The sequence below is a fragment of the Thunnus albacares genome, chromosome 17, assembly GCF_914725855.1.
Source record: "Thunnus albacares chromosome 17, fThuAlb1.1, whole genome shotgun sequence".
Lineage (NCBI taxonomy): Eukaryota > Metazoa > Chordata > Actinopteri > Scombriformes > Scombridae > Thunnus > Thunnus albacares.
In genome coordinates this window covers 18,534,461-18,555,285 of record NC_058122.1, presented here as the reverse complement: position 1 = coordinate 18,555,285, position 20,825 = coordinate 18,534,461, and the positions used below count along the sequence as shown (strand labels likewise).

The following is a 20,825-nucleotide window of genomic DNA, read 5'->3' as shown; positions in this document are numbered from 1 at the left end:
GACAACACAAAACAATAATATGTATTTTTACTGTGCTCCTCTAGAGGCTCTTCTGATCACCACCAACCCCTATGACTACCCAATGATCAGTCAGGGTGAAATCACTGTCAAAAGCATTGATGATGTGGAGGAGTTCATTGCAACAGATGTAAGAAAACACTTTAGTCAAATGGATCTTTTGTGCTTAAGACAACTGGGCAAAATGTTTCAAATACCAATAATTTTGCTTCATGTACAATGTAGACTGCTATTGACATCTTGGGCTTCAATGCTGAGGAGAAGATGGGCATCTACAAGCTGACTGGTGCTGTGATGCATCATGGCAACATGCATTTCAAGCAGAAGCAGCGTGAGGAGCAGGCTGAACCTGAAGGCACTGAAGGTAATTCTGATAATTATATCTTGTAGGGACACTACTATGGGTTTGTATATATCATACTGTATATTTCTAAACATGTTCCAGTTCACAGATAAAGCTAAAGGTTTTTTTTTCCATCAGTGGCTGATAAAATCGCCTACCTCATGGGCCTGAACTCAGCTGATATGCTGAAAGCTCTGTGCTACCCCAGGGTCAAGGTCGGAAATGAGATGGTGACCAAAGGTCAGACTGTCCCACAGGTAAGATAAAGAAAATTTAATGTTTAAAAAAATAAAAAGGCAATATTTGCATTTTCACATGAAAATATGTTTGTGAGAAATTCTCATTCTAAAATCTTTTATTTCTAGGTCAACAATGCTGTCAGTGCTCTGTGTAAGTCTGTCTATGAGAAAATGTTCTTGTGGATGGTCATCCGTATCAATGAGATGCTGGACACAAAGCAGCCAAGACAGTTCTTCATTGGAGTGTTGGATATCGCTGGATTTGAGATCTTTGATGTGAGTGATTTGAAGAACATTTGAGTTGTATCACATCAACAATGTTTTTCTATGACTGATTACATTACTATTATTACAGTTCAACAGCTTGGAGCAACTCTGCATCAACTTCACCAATGAGAAACTGCAACAGTTCTTCAACCACCACATGTTTGTCCTGGAGCAAGAGGAGTACAAAAAAGAGGGCATTATCTGGGAGTTCATTGACTTCGGTATGGATTTGGCTGCCTGCATTGAGCTTATTGAGAAGGTAAGTAGTCAGTTGGGTCGCAGTGATTTCTTGATTCATGTGCAAATGTTTGCTTCCACAGTTTTTAATTATTTTTTTTTCCTCAGCCAATGGGCATCTTCTCCATCCTTGAAGAGGAGTGCATGTTCCCCAAGGCCTCTGACACAAGTTTCAAGAACAAGCTGCATGATCAGCATCTTGGCAAGACCAAGGCCTTTGAGAAGCCAAAACCTGTAAAGGGCAGGCCTGAGGCTCACTTCTCCCTGGTTCACTACGCTGGTACAGTGGACTACAATATCACTGGCTGGTTGGACAAGAACAAGGACCCCCTGAATGACTCAGTTGTTCAGCTCTACCAGAAGGCCTCAAACAAACTTCTGGCCTTCCTGTATGCAACCCACGGTGCAGCTGATGGTAAGAAATTAGATTGATCAGAGTGATCAGAGTGATGAGTATCAGAACAGATGATATGTATTATCTTGCAAAACCCATATACTGCAGAACTATCCATGGTGTCAGAAACACCTTAAATTTTTTAACCACAATTTTCAGAACTATTTTCTTCTACTAATTGTATAAGAAAGTGAACAACATGGTTGAGATTGCTCTCTTTATATTGGCTATTAGCAGCTTAATCAGTGGCAGTTTATGATGTCATACAACATGCAGTAGTTTGTAGTGATGGGTAAAAACTGTGACTGTTACACTTGATTCAGGCCTAGTATAAAGCTGATGACTATTCTGTGGTAGTATATTCATGTGTTTGACTCACTTAAAACATAGTCTTTCCACAGAGAAGAAAAGAGATTCTACAAAGTTATCTATTTAGTACCACTGATAAAATTTAATGTTTGTGAAAACAGAGGCCGCTGCTAGTGGCAAAAAGGCTGGAAAGAAGAAGGGTGGTTCCTTCCAGACTGTGTCTGCTCTTTTCAGGGTATGTATTGTTTCATATTTTTGGATACCAATTAAAAACCTCATCTTGAAATACTGTTGACCATTTATCCTGTGTTGCTGATCCACAGGAGAACTTGGGCAAGCTGATGACCAACTTGAGGAGCACTCACCCTCATTTTGTCCGTTGCCTGATTCCTAATGAATCAAAGACCCCAGGTTAGAAGCACATAGCCCAGCTTTGCACACTAAATATGACATGGTGATATGAAGAAATATTTCAAACAATATGAATTTGCAACTTTCAGGTCTTATGGAGAACTTCTTGGTCATCCATCAGCTGAGGTGTAACGGTGTGCTGGAAGGCATCAGAATCTGCAGAAAGGGCTTCCCCAGCAGAATCCTCTACGGTGACTTCAAGCAGAGGTAATGTAATTTTTAATGTAAGCAAGTCAAGTTAAATTTCAGCTGAGTTTAAACAGCCAGCCAAGATGTGGGGTCATTTTAAGTAACAACATAATTTTCTCTTGTAGATACAAAGTATTGAATGCCAGCGTCATCCCTGAGGGACAGTTCATTGACAACAAGAAAGCTGCAGAGAAGCTTCTAGGCTCCATTGATGTGGATCACACTCAGTACAAGTTTGGGCACACTAAGGTTAATTTCTATGAACAATGTCAATAGATATGTCATATACATATGTCCTTTTGTATCAGTTTGAGCTGATGACTGAGTTCCTTCAAACAACCACACAGGTGTTCTTCAAAGCTGGTCTGCTGGGTACACTGGAGGAGATGAGAGATGAGAAACTGGCTAGTCTGGTGACCATGACTCAGGCTCTCTGCAGAGGATACCTTATGAGGACAGAGTTTGTTAAGATGATGGAGAGGAGGTAGGATTGTCATACAGTACACTGAACTGTTCTGTCCAATGAAATAAATAAAGCTGCTTTTGTTAAGTCACATTGCAGTAAAAATGACACTTTATTTATGTTCATTTTCCAGAGATGCTGTCTTCACTATTCAGTACAATGTCCGTTCATTCATGAATGTCAAAAACTGGCCATGGATGCATCTGTACTTCAAGATCAAGCCTCTTCTGAAGAGTGCTGAGACTGAGAAGGAGCTGATGAAGATGAAAGAGAACTATGAGAAGATGCAAACAGACCTGGCTACTGCCCTGGCCAAGAAGAAGGAGTTGGAGGAGAAGATGGTTTCCCTGCTGCAGGAAAAGAATGACCTGCAACTGCAAGTGGCTTCTGTAAGTAGGATACAAAAGCAAGTGTGATTCTGTCACATCCACACTACACTAATTGAATACTGTCGCTAACATTTTCATCTATTTGAAATTTAAAGAGGCCACATTCTCTTCTGGTCATCTCATCTTCTATGTGCCTTACCAAACATGTAGGCTGACAAATGTTAATGAATATATTAAAAAATATGTGTATATTTTTTTGTATTGGTTCTGACGATATTTATGTACATTCAGAGAATAACTACCTTATTGACTTACTGTATGTTCAAAATATACTGTAGGAATGTGAGAACCTCTCAGATGCTGAGGAAAGGTGTGAAGGTCTGATTAAGAGCAAGATCCAACTCGAGGCCAAACTCAAAGAGACAACTGAGAGACTGGAAGATGAAGAGGAAATCAATGCTGAGCTGACTGGCAAGAAGAGGAAGCTGGAGGATGAATGCTCTGAGCTGAAGAAAGATATTGATGACTTGGAGCTCACCTTGGCTAAAGTGGAGAAGGAGAAACATGCAACTGAAAACAAGGTTGGAATAAGTTTAAACCTACATTTATAAAAAAAAAACTGTATATAAGGTTAGCTTTCAAACATATATATAAAGTGATGGAAATAATGCACCTTGCCTGACACTTTTAGGTGAAAAACCTGACAGAGGAGATGGCATCTCAAGATGAGTCTATTGCCAAGTTAACCAAGGAGAAGAAAGCCCTCCAAGAGGCTCACCAGCAAACACTGGATGATCTCCAGGCAGAGGAGGACAAAGTCAACACTCTGACCAAGGCCAAGACAAAGCTGGAACAGCAAGTGGACGATGTGAGAAAACATTACTTTTGATAACATGTTTGTATTGTTAGCTTGTGTGTTAGAATTGACATTCCATGATAACAATTTAAAACATTATTTATGTAAACATTATAATATCATCTCAAAAGCTTGAGGGATCACTGGAGCAAGAGAAGAAGCTCCGTATGGACCTTGAGAGAGCCAAGAGGAAGCTTGAGGGAGATCTGAAACTGGCCCAGGAATCCATAATGGATCTGGAGAATGACAAGCAGCAATCTGAGGAGAAAATCAAGAAGCAAGTTTTCTTTTTCATCTTTAACCCTTACATTGAACTACTGCCGTAATGCAACACAATGATCCTGAGTCAAAACTAAAACCATAACAGCAATAACTGTTTTTTCCTCTTCTAGGAAGGAGTTTGAGACCAGCCAGCTGCTCAGCAAGATTGAGGATGAACAGTCTCTTGGTGCTCAGCTTCAGAAGAAGATCAAGGAACTCCAGGTTAGTAACTGAAAGGAAGGATGTGTGATGATATCGTTCAAAGGAAGAGCTGTCGAAGTTCTTATTTTGTAGACGTTTATTAGACGATGGCCATCGGGTCCATTCCATATACAAAGATGGTCTGGGCAATGTACCACTGTCAATGCACAGCTTATATAGGGTTACACATCTGTATCTTATCATATGAATAACATGTTTTCCAGGGGCACTACCTCCGTTGGGAGCCATCCCTCAAGTGATTGACAGCTATCTCACAACATAGTATGTGTCATCACATGCCCACATCTGGAACCGTTCCAAACTTAACCATGGATCCATTGTTTGTATCTAAAAGACCCCCCAGAAGGGCTATGCCATATTACCCAAGGTGTCATACAGACTAGGGAATGTTTCTGTCACTCGTCCAACATCCAAAATCAGTAAAATACATAGGGTCAGATAAAAATCATACTAACAATTCCCCCTTTTTTTCTTTTCCTTTTTTTTTTTTTTGCATAAGGATATTATAAAATCAACATATATGACCATAAATGTAGCATCTTACATACACATGTTAAAAAATACACATAGTACATGTAAAATCTTCCCTTCCATCTTGTCCTCAACTCTTCACGTTACCATGCTGTTTGCAAAATACATCAGTCTTTATTATCCTCTGTTATGTTAGACTACACCTGCTTCACTCTCCCTCACTTCTAATAGTGACCTGGCTACCATTGTGTCCTCGCTACAACTCTTCACTGGCATCAGGGACGAGGCCCCTATTGGTTCTCCGACCCCCCTTTAACCAGACTTCGCCAAATCACTAGCAAGCAAGTGAGAATGCTCCCATGTGCGTCTCTTCATACACAGAGTTTCCATGTAACTCATTATCCCCATCTTCTCCACATTTCTGACTATTACAAAATGTCTCTTAGTCCTTAGTCCACATTGTTCATTGGATCTTCAGACGATTCGGATGAAACAGACGTTGAGTCGTCGTCTTCATTCATCTCAGGTGGAGCGTAGATGTAGGTGTTTCTGATTGGGTTCTGGACCAGTATAGTCTTGGAAACAGAAGAAACGGATTTCATGATTAAGGCACGGAAAATTGGGAAACAACAACCCATTATTATGGCTACTATCAACACAATGCCTATGATAGGGGCACATAATCCTACCAGCCAAGCTAAAACAGAATTTCCCCCAAAATACCTTGCGATGTTTTCCCATATCTTGTTTCCTCTGTAACCCATTTCCATTCGTGCATTCCTATTAACTGCAACAATGCTTTCCTGGATATCTCTCAAATTCTTAATCGCAATTGACAAATTGCCACTTCCTTCCGAATCCGAGGGCAAATATGTGCAGCATCCTTCACCAACGATAGCGCAGACGCCGCCGTTGACTGCGGTTAAAGCGTCCAATGCTACACGATTGTCATTAGCAAATCGCTTAATCAAGTCCAATTCACTACTGATAGACTTAAGCGCTAAAGATGTAGAATTAGCCATTAATGCTAAATCATGTCGTGTCAATGCTATAAGATAATGATTATTGTACTGCAATTCAGTGTTCCAAAATATAGATGCGAACACCATTTGAGAATGAGTGTAAATCTGGTACCCATCATCCAATGCATAATATTGTTCTGCCAAACGCTGAGGATCAGTGTTCCTCAGATGTATGTATCCTTTTACTTCTCTGGCTTCTCTTTTGGCTCTAGACGAAGTCACGTTATTTCTGATATACTCTACAGGCTCCACTACATAAGTTACGTCATGTAGTATGCAAATTCCACATCTTCCCTTGAATCGCGGTGGAAGACTGTCCCAAACATGTTCTCCACAGCACCAATAAAATCCTTCCATCACGGGTACACCCATAAATGCCAACTGTGCATAATCGTTCCCTTTATCAATGATGTATCTACATTTGTCCACCTGCACAAATCCCATATTTTGACCTCCTCCTGTGTCATTTTCTTGTCTTCCTTCAAGACATAGGTCAAAAATGTCAGTGTCATTAACAATTGCTGATGACTTCGTCGGTGTCGCCGATAAATCGTATGGCACGTCACAAATGTGTTTCTCATAGAAACTAGTGCATCCCACAAGAGATGGGTGATCTCCTGGTGCGTGAAATTTAGTCACATGAATGCTCACGAGATCCTGTCCATTTGGTTGACTAATTGAGATGTTGGAATAAATTGCATATTGTGTTACTTTGTACATGATGTTATTCTCTTTCATCACTAGATTAAGTATCTTACCGAAATACATTCTATTTGTTCTAATTATTGGTCTCGGAGACGAAGTTGTCAACACGTGTGTTCCTGTCTTAGGGTGGTTTTGGACTACGTACATATATGCTAGTGTACATAACGCGGGTAATCCTTCTGGTCCTTTAAGAGGTTTTGCTACTAGAACAAATACATCTCTAGTTGACAACGGGAGTAACGAACATGCATAGCAAGATTTCTGTGTCAATCTTCTAACTCTTCTCTTAACTGATTGGTACCACAAATTAGATTCAAAAGGATGGCCTGATCCTGGTTTAATGTTCAATTCCTTGTAAGTGTGTGTATCGTCCTCCTCAGTCACCTCATTCGCCTTTTGGTCTCTCCCTGTTGTATTCGGCCATTCTATTTTTTGGGTGTCTTCACTGCCTATTTTATCTCTTTCAGCTTCTGTCTCTGATGTAAATTTAGCTGTTTTGGGAATCCAATATGGTGCGCAAGTTCCCTGCCAATTTGGAGGTATGAAAGTATACACATTCTCTCCACACGACCAAATCACATTATCCAGAGCTGGAAAAGGATAACTGGTGAGAATATATATATTACTTCTGCATCCTTTAGTAAACCCTAGGTCATATCGTATGATACCTGTTATCGCATTTACACATACTTGAGGTGGTTTTCTCTGAACGGCCCTCAACACAATGGAGTGAAATTCTTTATATGCGCCTTGATCTATGTGCACGTAGAATTTCGGTGTAATATTCTCCCATACATCATTACAAAAGTCTACACTCGGTCTTGACGTCAGTGCACTCAATACAAATATTCGAGTTACAATTGTCTCATTTGCTACCGATTGGTAGTCTACTTGCACATCTACCTTATGTGGTTCAATTGTGATGTATGTGACCTTATTAATGTAGTAAGGTTTGGTTGCATCAGTTGTTAGTGGGTAGTACAGACATTGCATTTCCAAATCAGTCACTGGTACGTGATCCATCATTCCTACTTCCATGTGCGGTCTAGGTTTCACAATCTCTGACCTCTTCGCTCTTCTCATGCGCTTAGTCATCCTCTTCATCCATTCACTTTTCTCTTCTTTTCTATTCCACATGCTTTTTTCTTTCTCATCACTTCCATCATTCATATTAATTCCGTCTACATTACATTGTACAACTATCCAAGTAAATATCATGCCGCATGCTATAATGCTTAGAATAACTCTGGGGTTAGTTATTTTAGTAAACTTTAAAATGTTAGATGTGTCATGCGTGTTTCTCCCTCGTTTACGCTCTCTCATCACTCCCCTTCGTGTGTTTCTGGCGTTGCCGTCTCCGCCTCTTGTGACGTTGCCGTATTCGCATCTGTCGCCTCCATTTCGGTCGATGGTGCCGCCCTCACTCTGGATGCGTGAATCCATTGTGGTTGTCCTTTGACCTTGACGGCGGTCCTTGTCACCATCAGCACTTGAGTTGGAGGTCCGTAGCGTGGTTCTCCTCCTGTAGGCTTTAGACTGCGAATCAGCACGTAGTCACCTGGTTGGAAGTTATGTGTAGGCGTATCAGCTGGAAAAGGAAGAGCGTCAAATACCTGCTGAGAATACTGAGAAACGAAAGAAAACAGATGTTTAACGTAATTTTGTTGTAATTCTTGTAGTTGTGTCAGATCCACTGGTGTTCTCTCGTTCATCTTGACTCCTAAAGGAAAAGGTCGTGCCATTAACACTTCATGTGGCGACAATCCAGTAGTTTTGTTCGGCATTGCCCTTATAGACAAGAGCGTCAATGGTAATGCCTCTATCCAATTTAGCTGTCTGGATTGGTGCACTTTTATCAGTTTTTCCTTAATCGTTCTATTTGTTCTCTCTACTTGAGCTGAACTTTGTGGATGATAAGGAATATGAAAATTCCATTCGATTCCTAATGCTTTAGCCAGTAATTTAGTTACTCTCGACGTGAATGGAGTTCCATTATCCGAGTCAATGCTCTCAGGTATACCAAAACGTGGAATAACATGTTCCATTAAACACTTGACTACAGTTTGAGCATTTTCTTTTCTTGTTGGGAACGCCTCCGGCCATTTAGAAAATCGATCCACAATCACGAGTAGATATGCATAGCCTCGACATTTGGGCATATGCGTAAAATCAATTTGTAATGACTGAAAAGGTCCTTCCGGTCTTGGCAAGTGTTCATGCCTTGGTGGATTATTATGTGGATTGCATCGTGCACAAATTAAGCATCTTTTGATATATCTTCTAACATGCTTCTCCAAACCTATCGTGAAAAACAATTTAGATATGTAATCTGTTACCGCTTTGTAATTTACATGAGTTATCCCATGTACATACGCGATTAGAGGATCATATGCTAGTTTAGGTAAGGCTACTCTTTTATCCTTAAATTTCCACAAATTATCCACATCTTTATGGCAGTTCTTCTTTAGCCACAACTTTCTTTCCGCCTCTGAGGCTTGTGTTTGAAATTCAATTAAATCATTAACAGTATAAGGTGGATTAGTCGTTTGTACTGCTGTTAGAGCTGTGTTCAACCATGGTGGGAAGGTTGCATTTAAAGCTGCCTCTCTAGCATATTTGTCTGCTAAGTTATTTCCTTTTGCCACTTCTGATTCGCCTTTAGAATGGCCTGCACACTTTACTATGGCAAGCTGCTCTGGTAACATCATGGCTGCCAATAGATCTTTCACTAAAGTAGCATGTTGAATTGGTTTTCCTGAGGTTGTTATAAATCCTCTATTTTCCCAAATTTTACTGAAATCATGCGCCACCGAAAACGCGTATTTTGAATCCGTGTATATCGTTGCAGTCTTATTTTGTGCTAGAGTACATGCTCTAGTTAAGGCTATTAGCTCTGCCGCTTGTGCTGATGAAACAGGTAGCCTATATGCTTCAATGCATTTATCTTGATTGTCCACAATTGCGTAACCTGATAATGTGGTTTTATCATCCGGTCTCATTGATGATCCATCACAAAATAAGATGAGGTCATTAATTTCCAAAGGCGTTTGTTGCAAATCTGCTCTCACACTGGAAGTGGAGTTAATCAATTCCATACAATCATGTTCCACTTCCTCGTGTTCTTTGTCTTCCCCATGTAGTAATGCCTTTAAATGTAGTGCGGGGTTAATATGTGTTGTGGTTGAAATAGTAAGATTTTGAGTCCCTGTTAAAATGTGCTCATAATTACTACGTCTCTGGCTAGTCATATGTTGTGTTGTTATGTTGAGCAAAATAATGTTTACCACATGTGTTGTATGTAATACCAGTGTATGTCCTAAGACTATCGTTTGTGCTTTCTCAACCATGATGGCAGCAGCGGCAACAGCTCGTAAACAAGGAACCATGCCTTGTACGATTAATGGAAGTGTTTTGGAGTAATATGCAACGGGTCTTGACCTGTCACCATGCATCTGTGCTAACACTGCGGATGCGACAGTACCATTCTCTGCCACATAGAGGTGAAAAGTTAGCTTGTAATCCGGCAGTCCCAATGCTGGAGCTGTGCAGAGAAGGTATTTGATGTGACGAAAGGCTTGTTTCATTTCCTCATTCCACTGGATGTCGTTCGGAGCATCCTTGATGGTTGCCTTGCGCAATACAGAGTCATATGTGGCATAATCAGCCAACCATGCCCTACAATAGTTCACTAGACCCAGAAAGGATAAAAGTTCAGTCTTTGTCTTTGGTCTTTTGATGTCTTTTATTGCCTTCACTCGTTCGGGAGACAAATATCGGCATCCATCTCTTAAAACAAAGCCCAGATAGTTGACCGCTGGCTGGCAAAACTGTAGCTTTGTAAGAGAAGCTTTGTGTCCACCCATGGCGAGATGCTTTAGGAGAGCAATAGAGTCTTGGAGGCAGTGAGACTCAGTTGGTGATGCTATGAGGATATCGTCAATATAAACACATAGCGTAGATGGTCCGGGTAAGGTCAATTGAGCCAGATGCATATTAACCGCTGAGGCGTACAGTTGCTGAATCAACAAAGCCCATTGGCAAGCGCCTCCACACATACTGTTCATTTTTGAATGTAAATGCAAACAAATCTTGTGTATCCCGATGTACAGGGATGGAGAAATATGCTGAGCATAAATCTACTACTGTGTAAAATTTAGAGTCTGCTGGCAGTGCTGCTAAAATGGAATTAACATCTGGTACTACTGGTGCAATAGGATAAACGGCTTCATTAACTTTTCTTAAGTCTTGTGTGAACCGATATTTATTTGTTCCTTGCTTTAAGATTGGATTTATCGGCGTATTATTTTGGGATCTTCTCTTAACAATTACTCCTTGTTGCAATAAACTTTCAATAACCGGTTTAATTCCTTCTTCCTTTTCTTTAGAAAGTGGATATTGCTTAACGTAAACCGGATATTTATTGGGATTAATTTTAGCTCGATAAGGTGGTATATTTAATAATCCAACATGATTAGCATGCAGTGCCCATAGTTCTGTTGGAACTGACGCTAATATGGATGGCGCTTTCAATTGAATTTCTCTCATTGCATTCTCCACGATCAGTGGTTTCATATTATGCTGCAACGGTTTAATGAAGAAGTGAGTTGGTTCCACATTATAAGACCATACGACATAGCCTTTGTTTTGATCTTTATTATCTGGTACTTTTTCAAGGTATTCAATACATGATTTCACTAATGGATCAATATCTGTAAAGTCTGTGCGTACAGCACATACAAAGAATCGAATCTCTTTAGTTGTTGTTTTCCATAATAATACAAGACCATTGGGAGACATGTAAAAACATGGTGTATTTTCATCCATTTCCTTTTGACTCGTCATCTTATTTGAGAATGGAGGATCAACTGGTTTCATATGTAATATTTTAGCTGCAGCTGCTTGTTGACATGCCGCTAATTTCTTGATTTCGTCCATGGCAAACAACCTGTAAATTAAATCAACATCTGTTAATGTGGATGTAGCTATATAAGCTGTTCCAATGTTATGAGACAATAGTTGATGCACTCTATCTGCAGGAATGTGTATTTCCAACCCATCTGGAGAGCATGAAATAACCGCATTTAATTTGCTTAAAATGTCTCTTCCTAATAGTGACATTGGTGTCGTATTACTCACTATAAAGGAATGTTGAAATTTATGTTCATCCACACAAGTTGTCAAAGGTATAGACATTGGTTCAGTTTGAGTCACTCCAGAAATGCCAATTGACTTAACGATTTCCTTACTAACTGGGCATTTCAAATCTTTTCTTCTCAAACACGACATAGTAGCTCCAGTGTCCACTAAGAAAGGGATCCTTTTACCTGCAATGCTCAAGGTTAACTGTGGTATCTCAGATGGTTTACTAGAAATCTGTAATTGAGGTGTATTAATTATCACTTTAACATGCTGTGAGTTTAAATCATCCATGTCCCTCTGTTGTCTGAGTCATGCATTCCATATCACATTTCCTGCAGCAGCTGTCTCAGACTGCTGGTTCAGTGTCTGTGTTCGAGGCTGTGTGTATGGGTGTGTATTATTGTTAAAATTTGCTCCTGTGTATGTTTGTCTTTGACATTCTTCCTGCCATTTTAGTTCACAATCTCTTGCCCAATGTCCCATCTGTTGACAATAATGGCATACATCAGATGGATTTCGCCTTGCTCCACGTCCAATCCCATTCCTGTTGAAGTTTCTCCCCCTTCTTGTCATCTGCCTGTAACCTCCTCTCTGTGTGGGGGCCCAACTCTGCCCCTCACCCCAAGCTCCATTTCCTCTGCCTCTGCCTCTTCTCATCTCTCTCCCTCTGTTCGTGTTTTGGAAACCTGTTAAATTGTATGTTGGCTCTTCGTGATTGAGTTGCAAAGCCTGTGTCATATTCTTATTCTTTTCAAACAATCCAATGGCGTCTAACTCCCTTATTTTCTTTAACAAATCTTGTGGAGTTAAAGAATAAACATCTGGTGCGGCGATTTTTAGAGTGTAAGAAGAATTTGAATCTAGTCCATTTAGAAACATAGCAGTGAAAAAGGGATCTTTGTCCTCCTTTATTTCTAATTTGGCCTGTTCTTTCCAGCACTTTTGAAATCTCGCTGCATATTCAAACATTGGTTCATTAGATTTACGTTTGCAGTTCAAAATTTGCGTGATATCTCTCTCTTGCGCAGCATTCTTTTGAAGAAAATCAGCCATTTCTCTAATGTGTTCTTCTTTATGCCTTTTGTCTAACCATGGATATTTCTTCTCCAGTCGAGTTTCATGTTCAAGAGGACCATCATTATCAAAACTTAATGTTTCACATGCTTCTATCAGTTTATCTACACTAATATTTGGCATTAAAGTTGTCAATATGTAACGAACATCTCTCCCTGACATCGCGCTATGCATTAAAGCAGTTGTCCACCAGTTCAGAAAGGCTGTGGGATTTATCAGTGGTTTAGGGGCGTCCCGTGTGATTTGTGATATTTCACTCAGCGTCAAAGGTTTGTCTAAAACTCTATCATCAAACGTGACTAGTGGAAACGCAACATTCAGAGTTTCTCCGTCCGCTGATTGTTTCTCTTGCTCCTCTTGATATTGTATGTATGTCATTATAAGATCGTGAAGAATTTCCGCATCTTTATCCGTAATACTGTTAATTACCGCTTTAGTATATTTAGGGTCTTTAAATCTCTCTACATCTAATGTGAAACCCTGTTCGCGCTCATACCGTTTCAACACTCTTTTGAAGCTATCAATCATGCATTTAGATACTTCATTGATCTCTATCTCTTGCCCATTCTTCAGTATGGCAAAACATTTTTTAAATTCACAGGACATTGCTTCCTTCAGATAGTTGATTTGTTGTGCCCGAATTCTGTCACTGTGCCCATGATACTTGTTCGATATCATATCAAACATTTTCCTACAGTTTTGCATCCATTCAAAAGTACACTGTCTTCTCCAGCTCTTGATTTGATTGGATATACTTTCCACTGGAAATATCAAAGATGCAGTGACTTTTTTCGGCGTGCAAGATTTAGTTTTGTTTTCTGTACATAAAATCATCCATTCCAAAATTTCATTATCAGATTCATATTCGGGCGGAGATATAATGTCATCTATATTAGGATATAACTTATTCTCTGGTGTTGTCTTAATCATTTGTGTTTTCTCCCCTTGCACTTGTTCCGTATTCATTGTATCTTGTGTCATTATAAGGTTAAATTTCTTCTTTTTCATTAACTTTTTTGTCATATTTGCTGGCCATTGACGACTCATCATTTCCCATGCTTTGAACACCTTTATCATATATTCTTTGTCCCAACTCGGATTAGGTACGGCAGTATTATCCATTATGTATGCTCGTATGAAGTCTAACTTACTCTTGTCAAAACTACCGTCTCTGGGAAATTTATTATCTGTCCACTCGGAGATGTCTGTTAAGAATGGTTCGACGTAGTAAAATCCTATTTTAGTTTGCATCCACTCTCTAGGTGTCATCTGATTTATTGTTTTAGCTTTAACTTCTTTAAGGTGAGGGTTCGTCTTTAACAATTTCTTCATTGCTTTCCTTTCCTTTCTTGGTAGATCATGTTCTGTTTTGTGTTTTATCTCAATCTCCTCTTTACTCATTTTACTGGATTGTGACCCCATGATTAAATGTTGTTAGTATATAATACACCAAAGCATGCAGCGTCTCTGAAACAAGAACTTTCTTATGTCTCTTCCACTCTCTTTTCTTTTTTTTTTTTGTGCGGGCTGATATAATGATCAACTGTATGTCAGAACGCACTCAACCGCTATATAATCAAAATCACAATAACATTTATTTACAAACAGCACAAGGCGCTAGACAGCCCTTGCCTGTGACACTCGTCCAGACCCACTTTCTCTCTCAAAGTGCTCTAACAGTGTCTCTGTCGGGACGGAGCGCTCTATAGCCTCTCGTCTGCACCCCTGCCCAGACCCGCCTTTCTCTCTCTTTTGAAAAGCGCTCTGACAGTGTGACTTATACTGTGTGTCCACTCCGGAGATTTCTCTTTTTTTTTTCTTTTCTATGTGTCTGACCTCTCTTCGTCAGAACACCAAGGCGCGCGCTCATAAGGCACACACAGTCCGACCCCAATGATAAATTATATGTTAAGTGCCCCTGACAACAGTTGCTCAAAACCAATCAACAATCACTATGAGAAGTGGTTTCAATAACCGTACCAATTTTAATTAATAATTTGAATCAGTCCCACATAGCCAATAGAACAACATCACACCACATCATCCAAAAACCAGGTACTTCGCAGTGAGCAGTCAGGTAAGCAGTGAAATTCAAAATATCACAAACATCTGCTTACCTGATATCTCGTCACCGGCTGTTCGTGACGCCAAATGAAAGGAAGGATGTGTGATGATATCGTTCAAAGGAAGAGCTGTCGAAGTTCTTATTTTGTAGACGTTTATTAGACGATGGCCATCGGGTCCATTCCATATACAAAGATGGTCTGGGCAATGTACCACTGTCAATGCACAGCTTATATAGGGTTACACATCTGTATCTTATCATATGAATAACATGTTTTCCAGGGGCACTACCTCCGTTGGGAGCCATCCCTCAAGTGATTGACAGCTATCTCACAACATAGTATGTGTCATCACATGCCCACATCTGGAACCGTTCCAAACTTAACCATGGATCCATTGTTTGTATCTAAAAGACCCCCCAGAAGGGCTATGCCATATTACCCAAGGTGTCATACAGACTAGGGAATGTTTCTGTCACTCGTCCAACATCCAAAATCAGTAAAATACATAGGGTCAGATAAAAATCATACTAACAGTAACTGACATGAATATTATACTCAGTGAACTGAAAAACATCTTGTTACAGTATGTTCCAGTTAACAAGCCTTCTTGTTATTACTATCCTCAAACTTAGGCACGTATTGAGGAGCTGGAAGAAGAAATTGAGGCTGAGCGGGCTGCTCGGGCTAAGGTGGAGAAGCAGAGGGCTGACCTCTCCAGGGAACTTGAGGAGATCAGTGAGAGGCTTGAGGAAGCTGGTGGAGCAACAGCCGCTCAGATTGAGATGAACAAGAAGCGTGAGGCTGAGTTCCAGAAGCTGCGCCGTGACCTTGAAGAGTCAACCCTGCAGCATGAAGCTACCGCAGCAGCTCTCCGCAAGAAGCAGGCCGACAGTGTTGCAGAGCTGGGAGAGCAGATCGACAACCTCCAGCGTGTCAAACAGAAGCTGGAGAAGGAGAAGAGCGAGTACAAGATGGAGATTGATGACCTCTCCAGCAACATGGAGGCTGTTGCTAAATCCAAAGTGAGTGTTTTGTTTGTAACTGAAATATTTGCTTTTCATTATGCTTAGAAATATGACCTATAATGGATAAATATGGCAGTAGCGTTCAACTTAGATAAATGCTCAACATTTGCTTTGTTCATGTAAATGTTTTTAAATACATCATGTTTTGTTTTTGTTAGGGAAACTTGGAAAAAATGTGCAGAACTCTTGAGGACCAGCTGAGTGAGCTTAAGTCCAAAAATGATGAGAATGTGCGCCAGCTGAATGACCTAAGTGCACAGAGGGCAAGACTGCAGACAGAGAATGGTGAGTCACTTGTGATGAAAAGTAGTAATCAAAACCAGTAATGATCATTTTGATAAATAACACATTTAACACAATTACATTTTGTGATTCAGGTGAGTCTTCACGGCAGCTTGAGGAGAAAGACGCGCTTGTTTCCCAGCTGACCAGGGGCAAGCAGGCTTACACTCAGCAGATTGAGGAGTTGAAGAGACACATTGAGGAGGAAGTGAAGGTATAATAAGTTTACATGTTACTATACTATGTACTATTATTAGCTTTTAACAAGGGATGAACTGAGTCCTTCTTATCAAATTTAGTTAGTCACCTATTTCTCCACCTTCACCTAGTACTACTAACCCACATGATCTGCTGGCTGTTAAGCATTAAACAAAAACAAAAAAAAAAAACAGTTTGTGCAACATGTCGTCCGACCATGTGAGAAAGAAAAAAAAAAGAGTTTGAGAGAGAAATTCAAATATCACTTAATTTCCTACCACCATACCTGGCCAATCACTGTGTGAAGTGGCTGTGAATGTTGGGTTGCCTGTTTAGGAATGTTATCACCATATTACCATTTAACTGATAAAGGGATTTGTGGAAATTGGATCTATTCCTCTTCATGCGGCATTGCTGCTACACCTCAGTCTTGTCTTTTATGACTTAAGCACCTCCCACACATCTGTCTCTCCTTCCTAACCAAGCAAGCAAAGTTTATTTATATAGCACCTTTCACAGACACCAGTCACAAAGTGCTTTGCAGTCCAAGAAATAAAATCAAATACAATCAAAATAAATAAAAACAAAGACACCAGATAAAATATACAAGGAGAGCATACAAAACATACAAATTAAAATATAAAATATCACATACTATCCAAATGCCTGTCTGAACAGATGGGTTTTTAGCTGCTTTTTAAAAGAGTCCACAGTATCCAAGGGCCTTAAGCTTATTGGGAGACTATTCCAAAGCTTAGGGGCTGCCGACTGGAAAGCACGATGTCTCCGAGTCTTAAAATGTGTACAAGATACACTTAGAAAGCCCTGGGTGGAGGACCTAACAGCTCGGCTTGTGGTGTAGGGGTGCAGAAGGTCCATAATATGCTGTGGAGCCTGGCCATGCTGGGCTCTATAAGTGAGCACCAAAATTTTAAAATGAATCCTAAATTTAACTGGAAGCTAGTGAAGTGAGGTTAAAATAGGAGTAATATGTGAAATATCTGTTGTATCGTGTTAAGAGCCTAGCAGCAGCATTTTGGACAGTTTGTAAATGGTGTATGGAAGATTTATTGAAAAAGAGTGTTACAGTAGTCCAAATGTGATGAAACGAAAAGCATGTATTAACATCTATTTCATTTCTTGATACCATAGACCAGAGTTTGGCTGTGTTTCTCAGGTGAAAGAAGCTCATGGAATGGTCAAAAATTACACCAAGATTACGCACCAAGCACCTTCCACCTGAATTCCTGGATTCTAAATCCCTCATACTACACCAAATAGCAAATCTGATAGATGTGAAAGTAAATTATCCAAATCAATCAACATGTTTCACCATGACAAACTATGTATTTAAATAAAATTTAGATAATATTTGTATACATTATAGATCAATTAAAATGCCTCTTGCCATGTTCATCAGGCCAAGAATGCCCTGGCCCATGCTGTTCAGTCAGCCCGCCATGACTGTGATCTGCTCAGAGAGCAGTTTGAGGAGGAGCAAGAAGCTAAAGCTGAGCTGCAGCGTGGAATGTCCAAGGCTAACAGTGAAGTGGCTCAGTGGAGAACCAAATATGAGACTGATGCTATCCAGCGCACAGAGGAGCTGGAGGAGGCCAAGTAAGTCACTACCTTTTCAGAGTTTAAATTAGTTTTCAATTCAATTGCTTGCTTTTCCAGATAACATTTCACATATGTTGCTATCACTATGCAATGAAGTGTAAACAAATACTTTTTCACAACAGGAAAAAGCTTGCCCAGCGTCTGCAGGATGCTGAGGAGTCCATTGAGGCTGTGAACTCAAAGTGTGCCTCTTTGGAGAAGACCAAGCAGAGGCTACAGGGTGAGGTGGAGGACCTCATGATTGATGTAGAGAGAGCTAATGCTCTGGCTGCCAACCTTGACAAGAAGCAGAGGAACTTTGATAAGGTAACAGGAAAACAAAACCACACTGATTTGAGTGAAACACAAATCTATCTTAGTAATTAATCATTGTTATTCATCTATATAATTCTAGGTCCTTGCAGAATGGAAACCCAGGCAGAGCTGGAAGGAGCCCAGAAGGAGGCTCGCTCTCTCAGCACTGAACTGTTCAAGATGAAGAACTCTTATGAGGAGGCTCTGGATCAGCTGGAGACCATGAAGAGAGAGAACAAGAACCTGCAGCGTATGTTAATCCCACGATATTTAATATAACTATTATATTGATTGTAAGGGTGCTTCCTTGACCTGTATAGATGAAGGTCATGAGGTTTTGTGTTGTTAAAACCTAATTTTGTAGTTATAATGTATACAGCATAGTCTAAGTTTCTCTAAACTGGATTTTGGCTTTTGGTGTACTACAGAGGAGATCTCAGACCTGACTGAACAGATTGGTGAGACCGGAAAGAGCATCCATGAGCTGGAGAAAGCCAAGAAGACTGTGGAGACTGAGAAGTCTGAAATTCAGTCAGCACTGGAGGAAGCAGAGGTAAAAATCTAAATTACAACATTAGACCACTTATGTGATAAATTACAAAAGCATTTATGTAATGGCATGTATTCATTTGATTTTTTTCTTTACTTTTTCTGAGAAAGACTGGTAACCTTTAGGTACATGTTCAACTTTTTTCCTTTAGGGCACACTGGAGCATGAGGAAGCCAAGATTCTCCGTGTTCAGCTTGAGCTTAACCAGATCAAAGGTGAGGTTGACAGGAAGCTTGCAGAAAAGGACGAGGAGATGGAGCAGATCAAGAGGAACAGCCAGAGGGTGATTGACTCCATGCAGAGCACTCTCGATGCTGAGGTCAGGAGCAGGAATGATGCCCTGAGAGTTAAGAAGAAGATGGAGGGAGACCTGAATGAGATGGAGATTCAGCTGAGCCATGCCAACAGGCAGTCTGCTGAAGCCCAGAAACAACTGAGGAATGTCCAGGGACAGCTCAAGGTGAGCTTTGTCTGATCACTCAATAAACAAATGTTGAAGAGCAAAGAAAGTTAACTCTTTTTTTCTCCACATGTTGTCAGGATGCCCAACTGCACCTCGATGATGCTGTCAGAGGACAGGAGGACATGAAGGAGCAGGCTGCCATGGTGGAGCGCAGAAATGGCCTGATGGTGGCTGAGATTGAGGAGCTGAGAGCTGCTCTGGAGCAGACAGAGAGAGGACGCAAAGTGGCTGAGCAGGAGTTGGTTGATGCTAGTGAACGTGTCGGATTGCTTCACTCTCAGGTATATGTTCAATAATTCACAAGAAAATGTCTTTATGCAGAATGAATAGAGTATACATACCAGCTTTGTTTTACATATAAATTAAATGTAACTTTTTTTAATATTCAGAACACCAGTCTTCTGAACACCAAGAAGAAGTTGGAGTCTGACTTTGTGCAGCTTCAGAGTGAAGTGGACGACACTGTTCAGGAAGCAAGAAATGCTGAGGAGAAAGCCAAAAAGGCTATCACTGATGTGAGTGCATGTTTATGAGTCTTCTTTTTATAAAATTCAACTTTACCTCCCCACATACTTGTTCATGCTTGATGCCCATCATTTCAGGCTGCCATGATGGCTGAGGAGCTGAAGAAGGAGCAGGACACCAGTGCTCACCTGGAGAGGATGAAGAAGAACCTGGAGGTCACAGTCAAGGACCTGCAGCACCGTCTGGATGAGGCTGAGAACCTTGCCATGAAGGGTGGCAAGAAGCAGCTCCAGAAACTGGAATCAAGAGTATGCTCATAATATATTCGGATGTTAATCACACTTTCAATTAAATTTAAATTAAATCTTTCTCACTACTAAAATCCCTTAACAAGGTTTTCACAAACTGTATAACATCACATTACAGGTCCGTGAACTGGAAACCGAAGTTGATGCCGAGCAGAGACGTGGAGCTGATGCTGTTAAGGGAGTCCGCAAATATGAGAGGAGAGTGAAGGAGTTGACTTACCAGGTAATTTCTGATTTAACTCAAAACTATCCTGATTTCTTAATTTCATAATTTTCTCTCTATACTCCATCAATAACACTCTTTTTTGTATAGACTGAGGAGGACAAGAAGAATGTGCATAGACTTCAGGATCTGGTGGATAAGCTGCAGCTCAAAGTGAAGGCTTACAAGAGACAGGCTGAGGAGGCTGTGAGTCAAATGTTTTGTAATTTTTCATATAGGAATGTAGCACAAATCAATAACTACAGAAAGAAACCATATTAATATGATGTTATATTAAAAAATACAACATACTTCAACTCTAAACCCTTAACAGGAGGAGCAGGCCAACACTCACTTGTCTAGATTCAGGAAGGTCCAGCATGAGCTTGAGGAAGCTCAGGAG

At 40.3% G+C, this 20,825-nt stretch overlaps 1 protein-coding gene across 1 annotated transcript in view; it reads left to right on the top strand.

Annotated features, from left to right (window-relative positions):
• Positions 1-20,825, top strand: part of LOC122966648 (myosin heavy chain, fast skeletal muscle-like) — a 254,697-nt gene that overhangs the window by 199,888 nt on the left and 33,984 nt on the right. Inside the window, exon 46 of the mRNA XM_044330913.1 lies at positions 20,534-20,629. Within this exon, the coding sequence (XP_044186848.1) occupies positions 20,534-20,629 (96 nt within the window). The remainder of the gene's footprint in view (positions 1-20,533; positions 20,630-20,825) is intronic.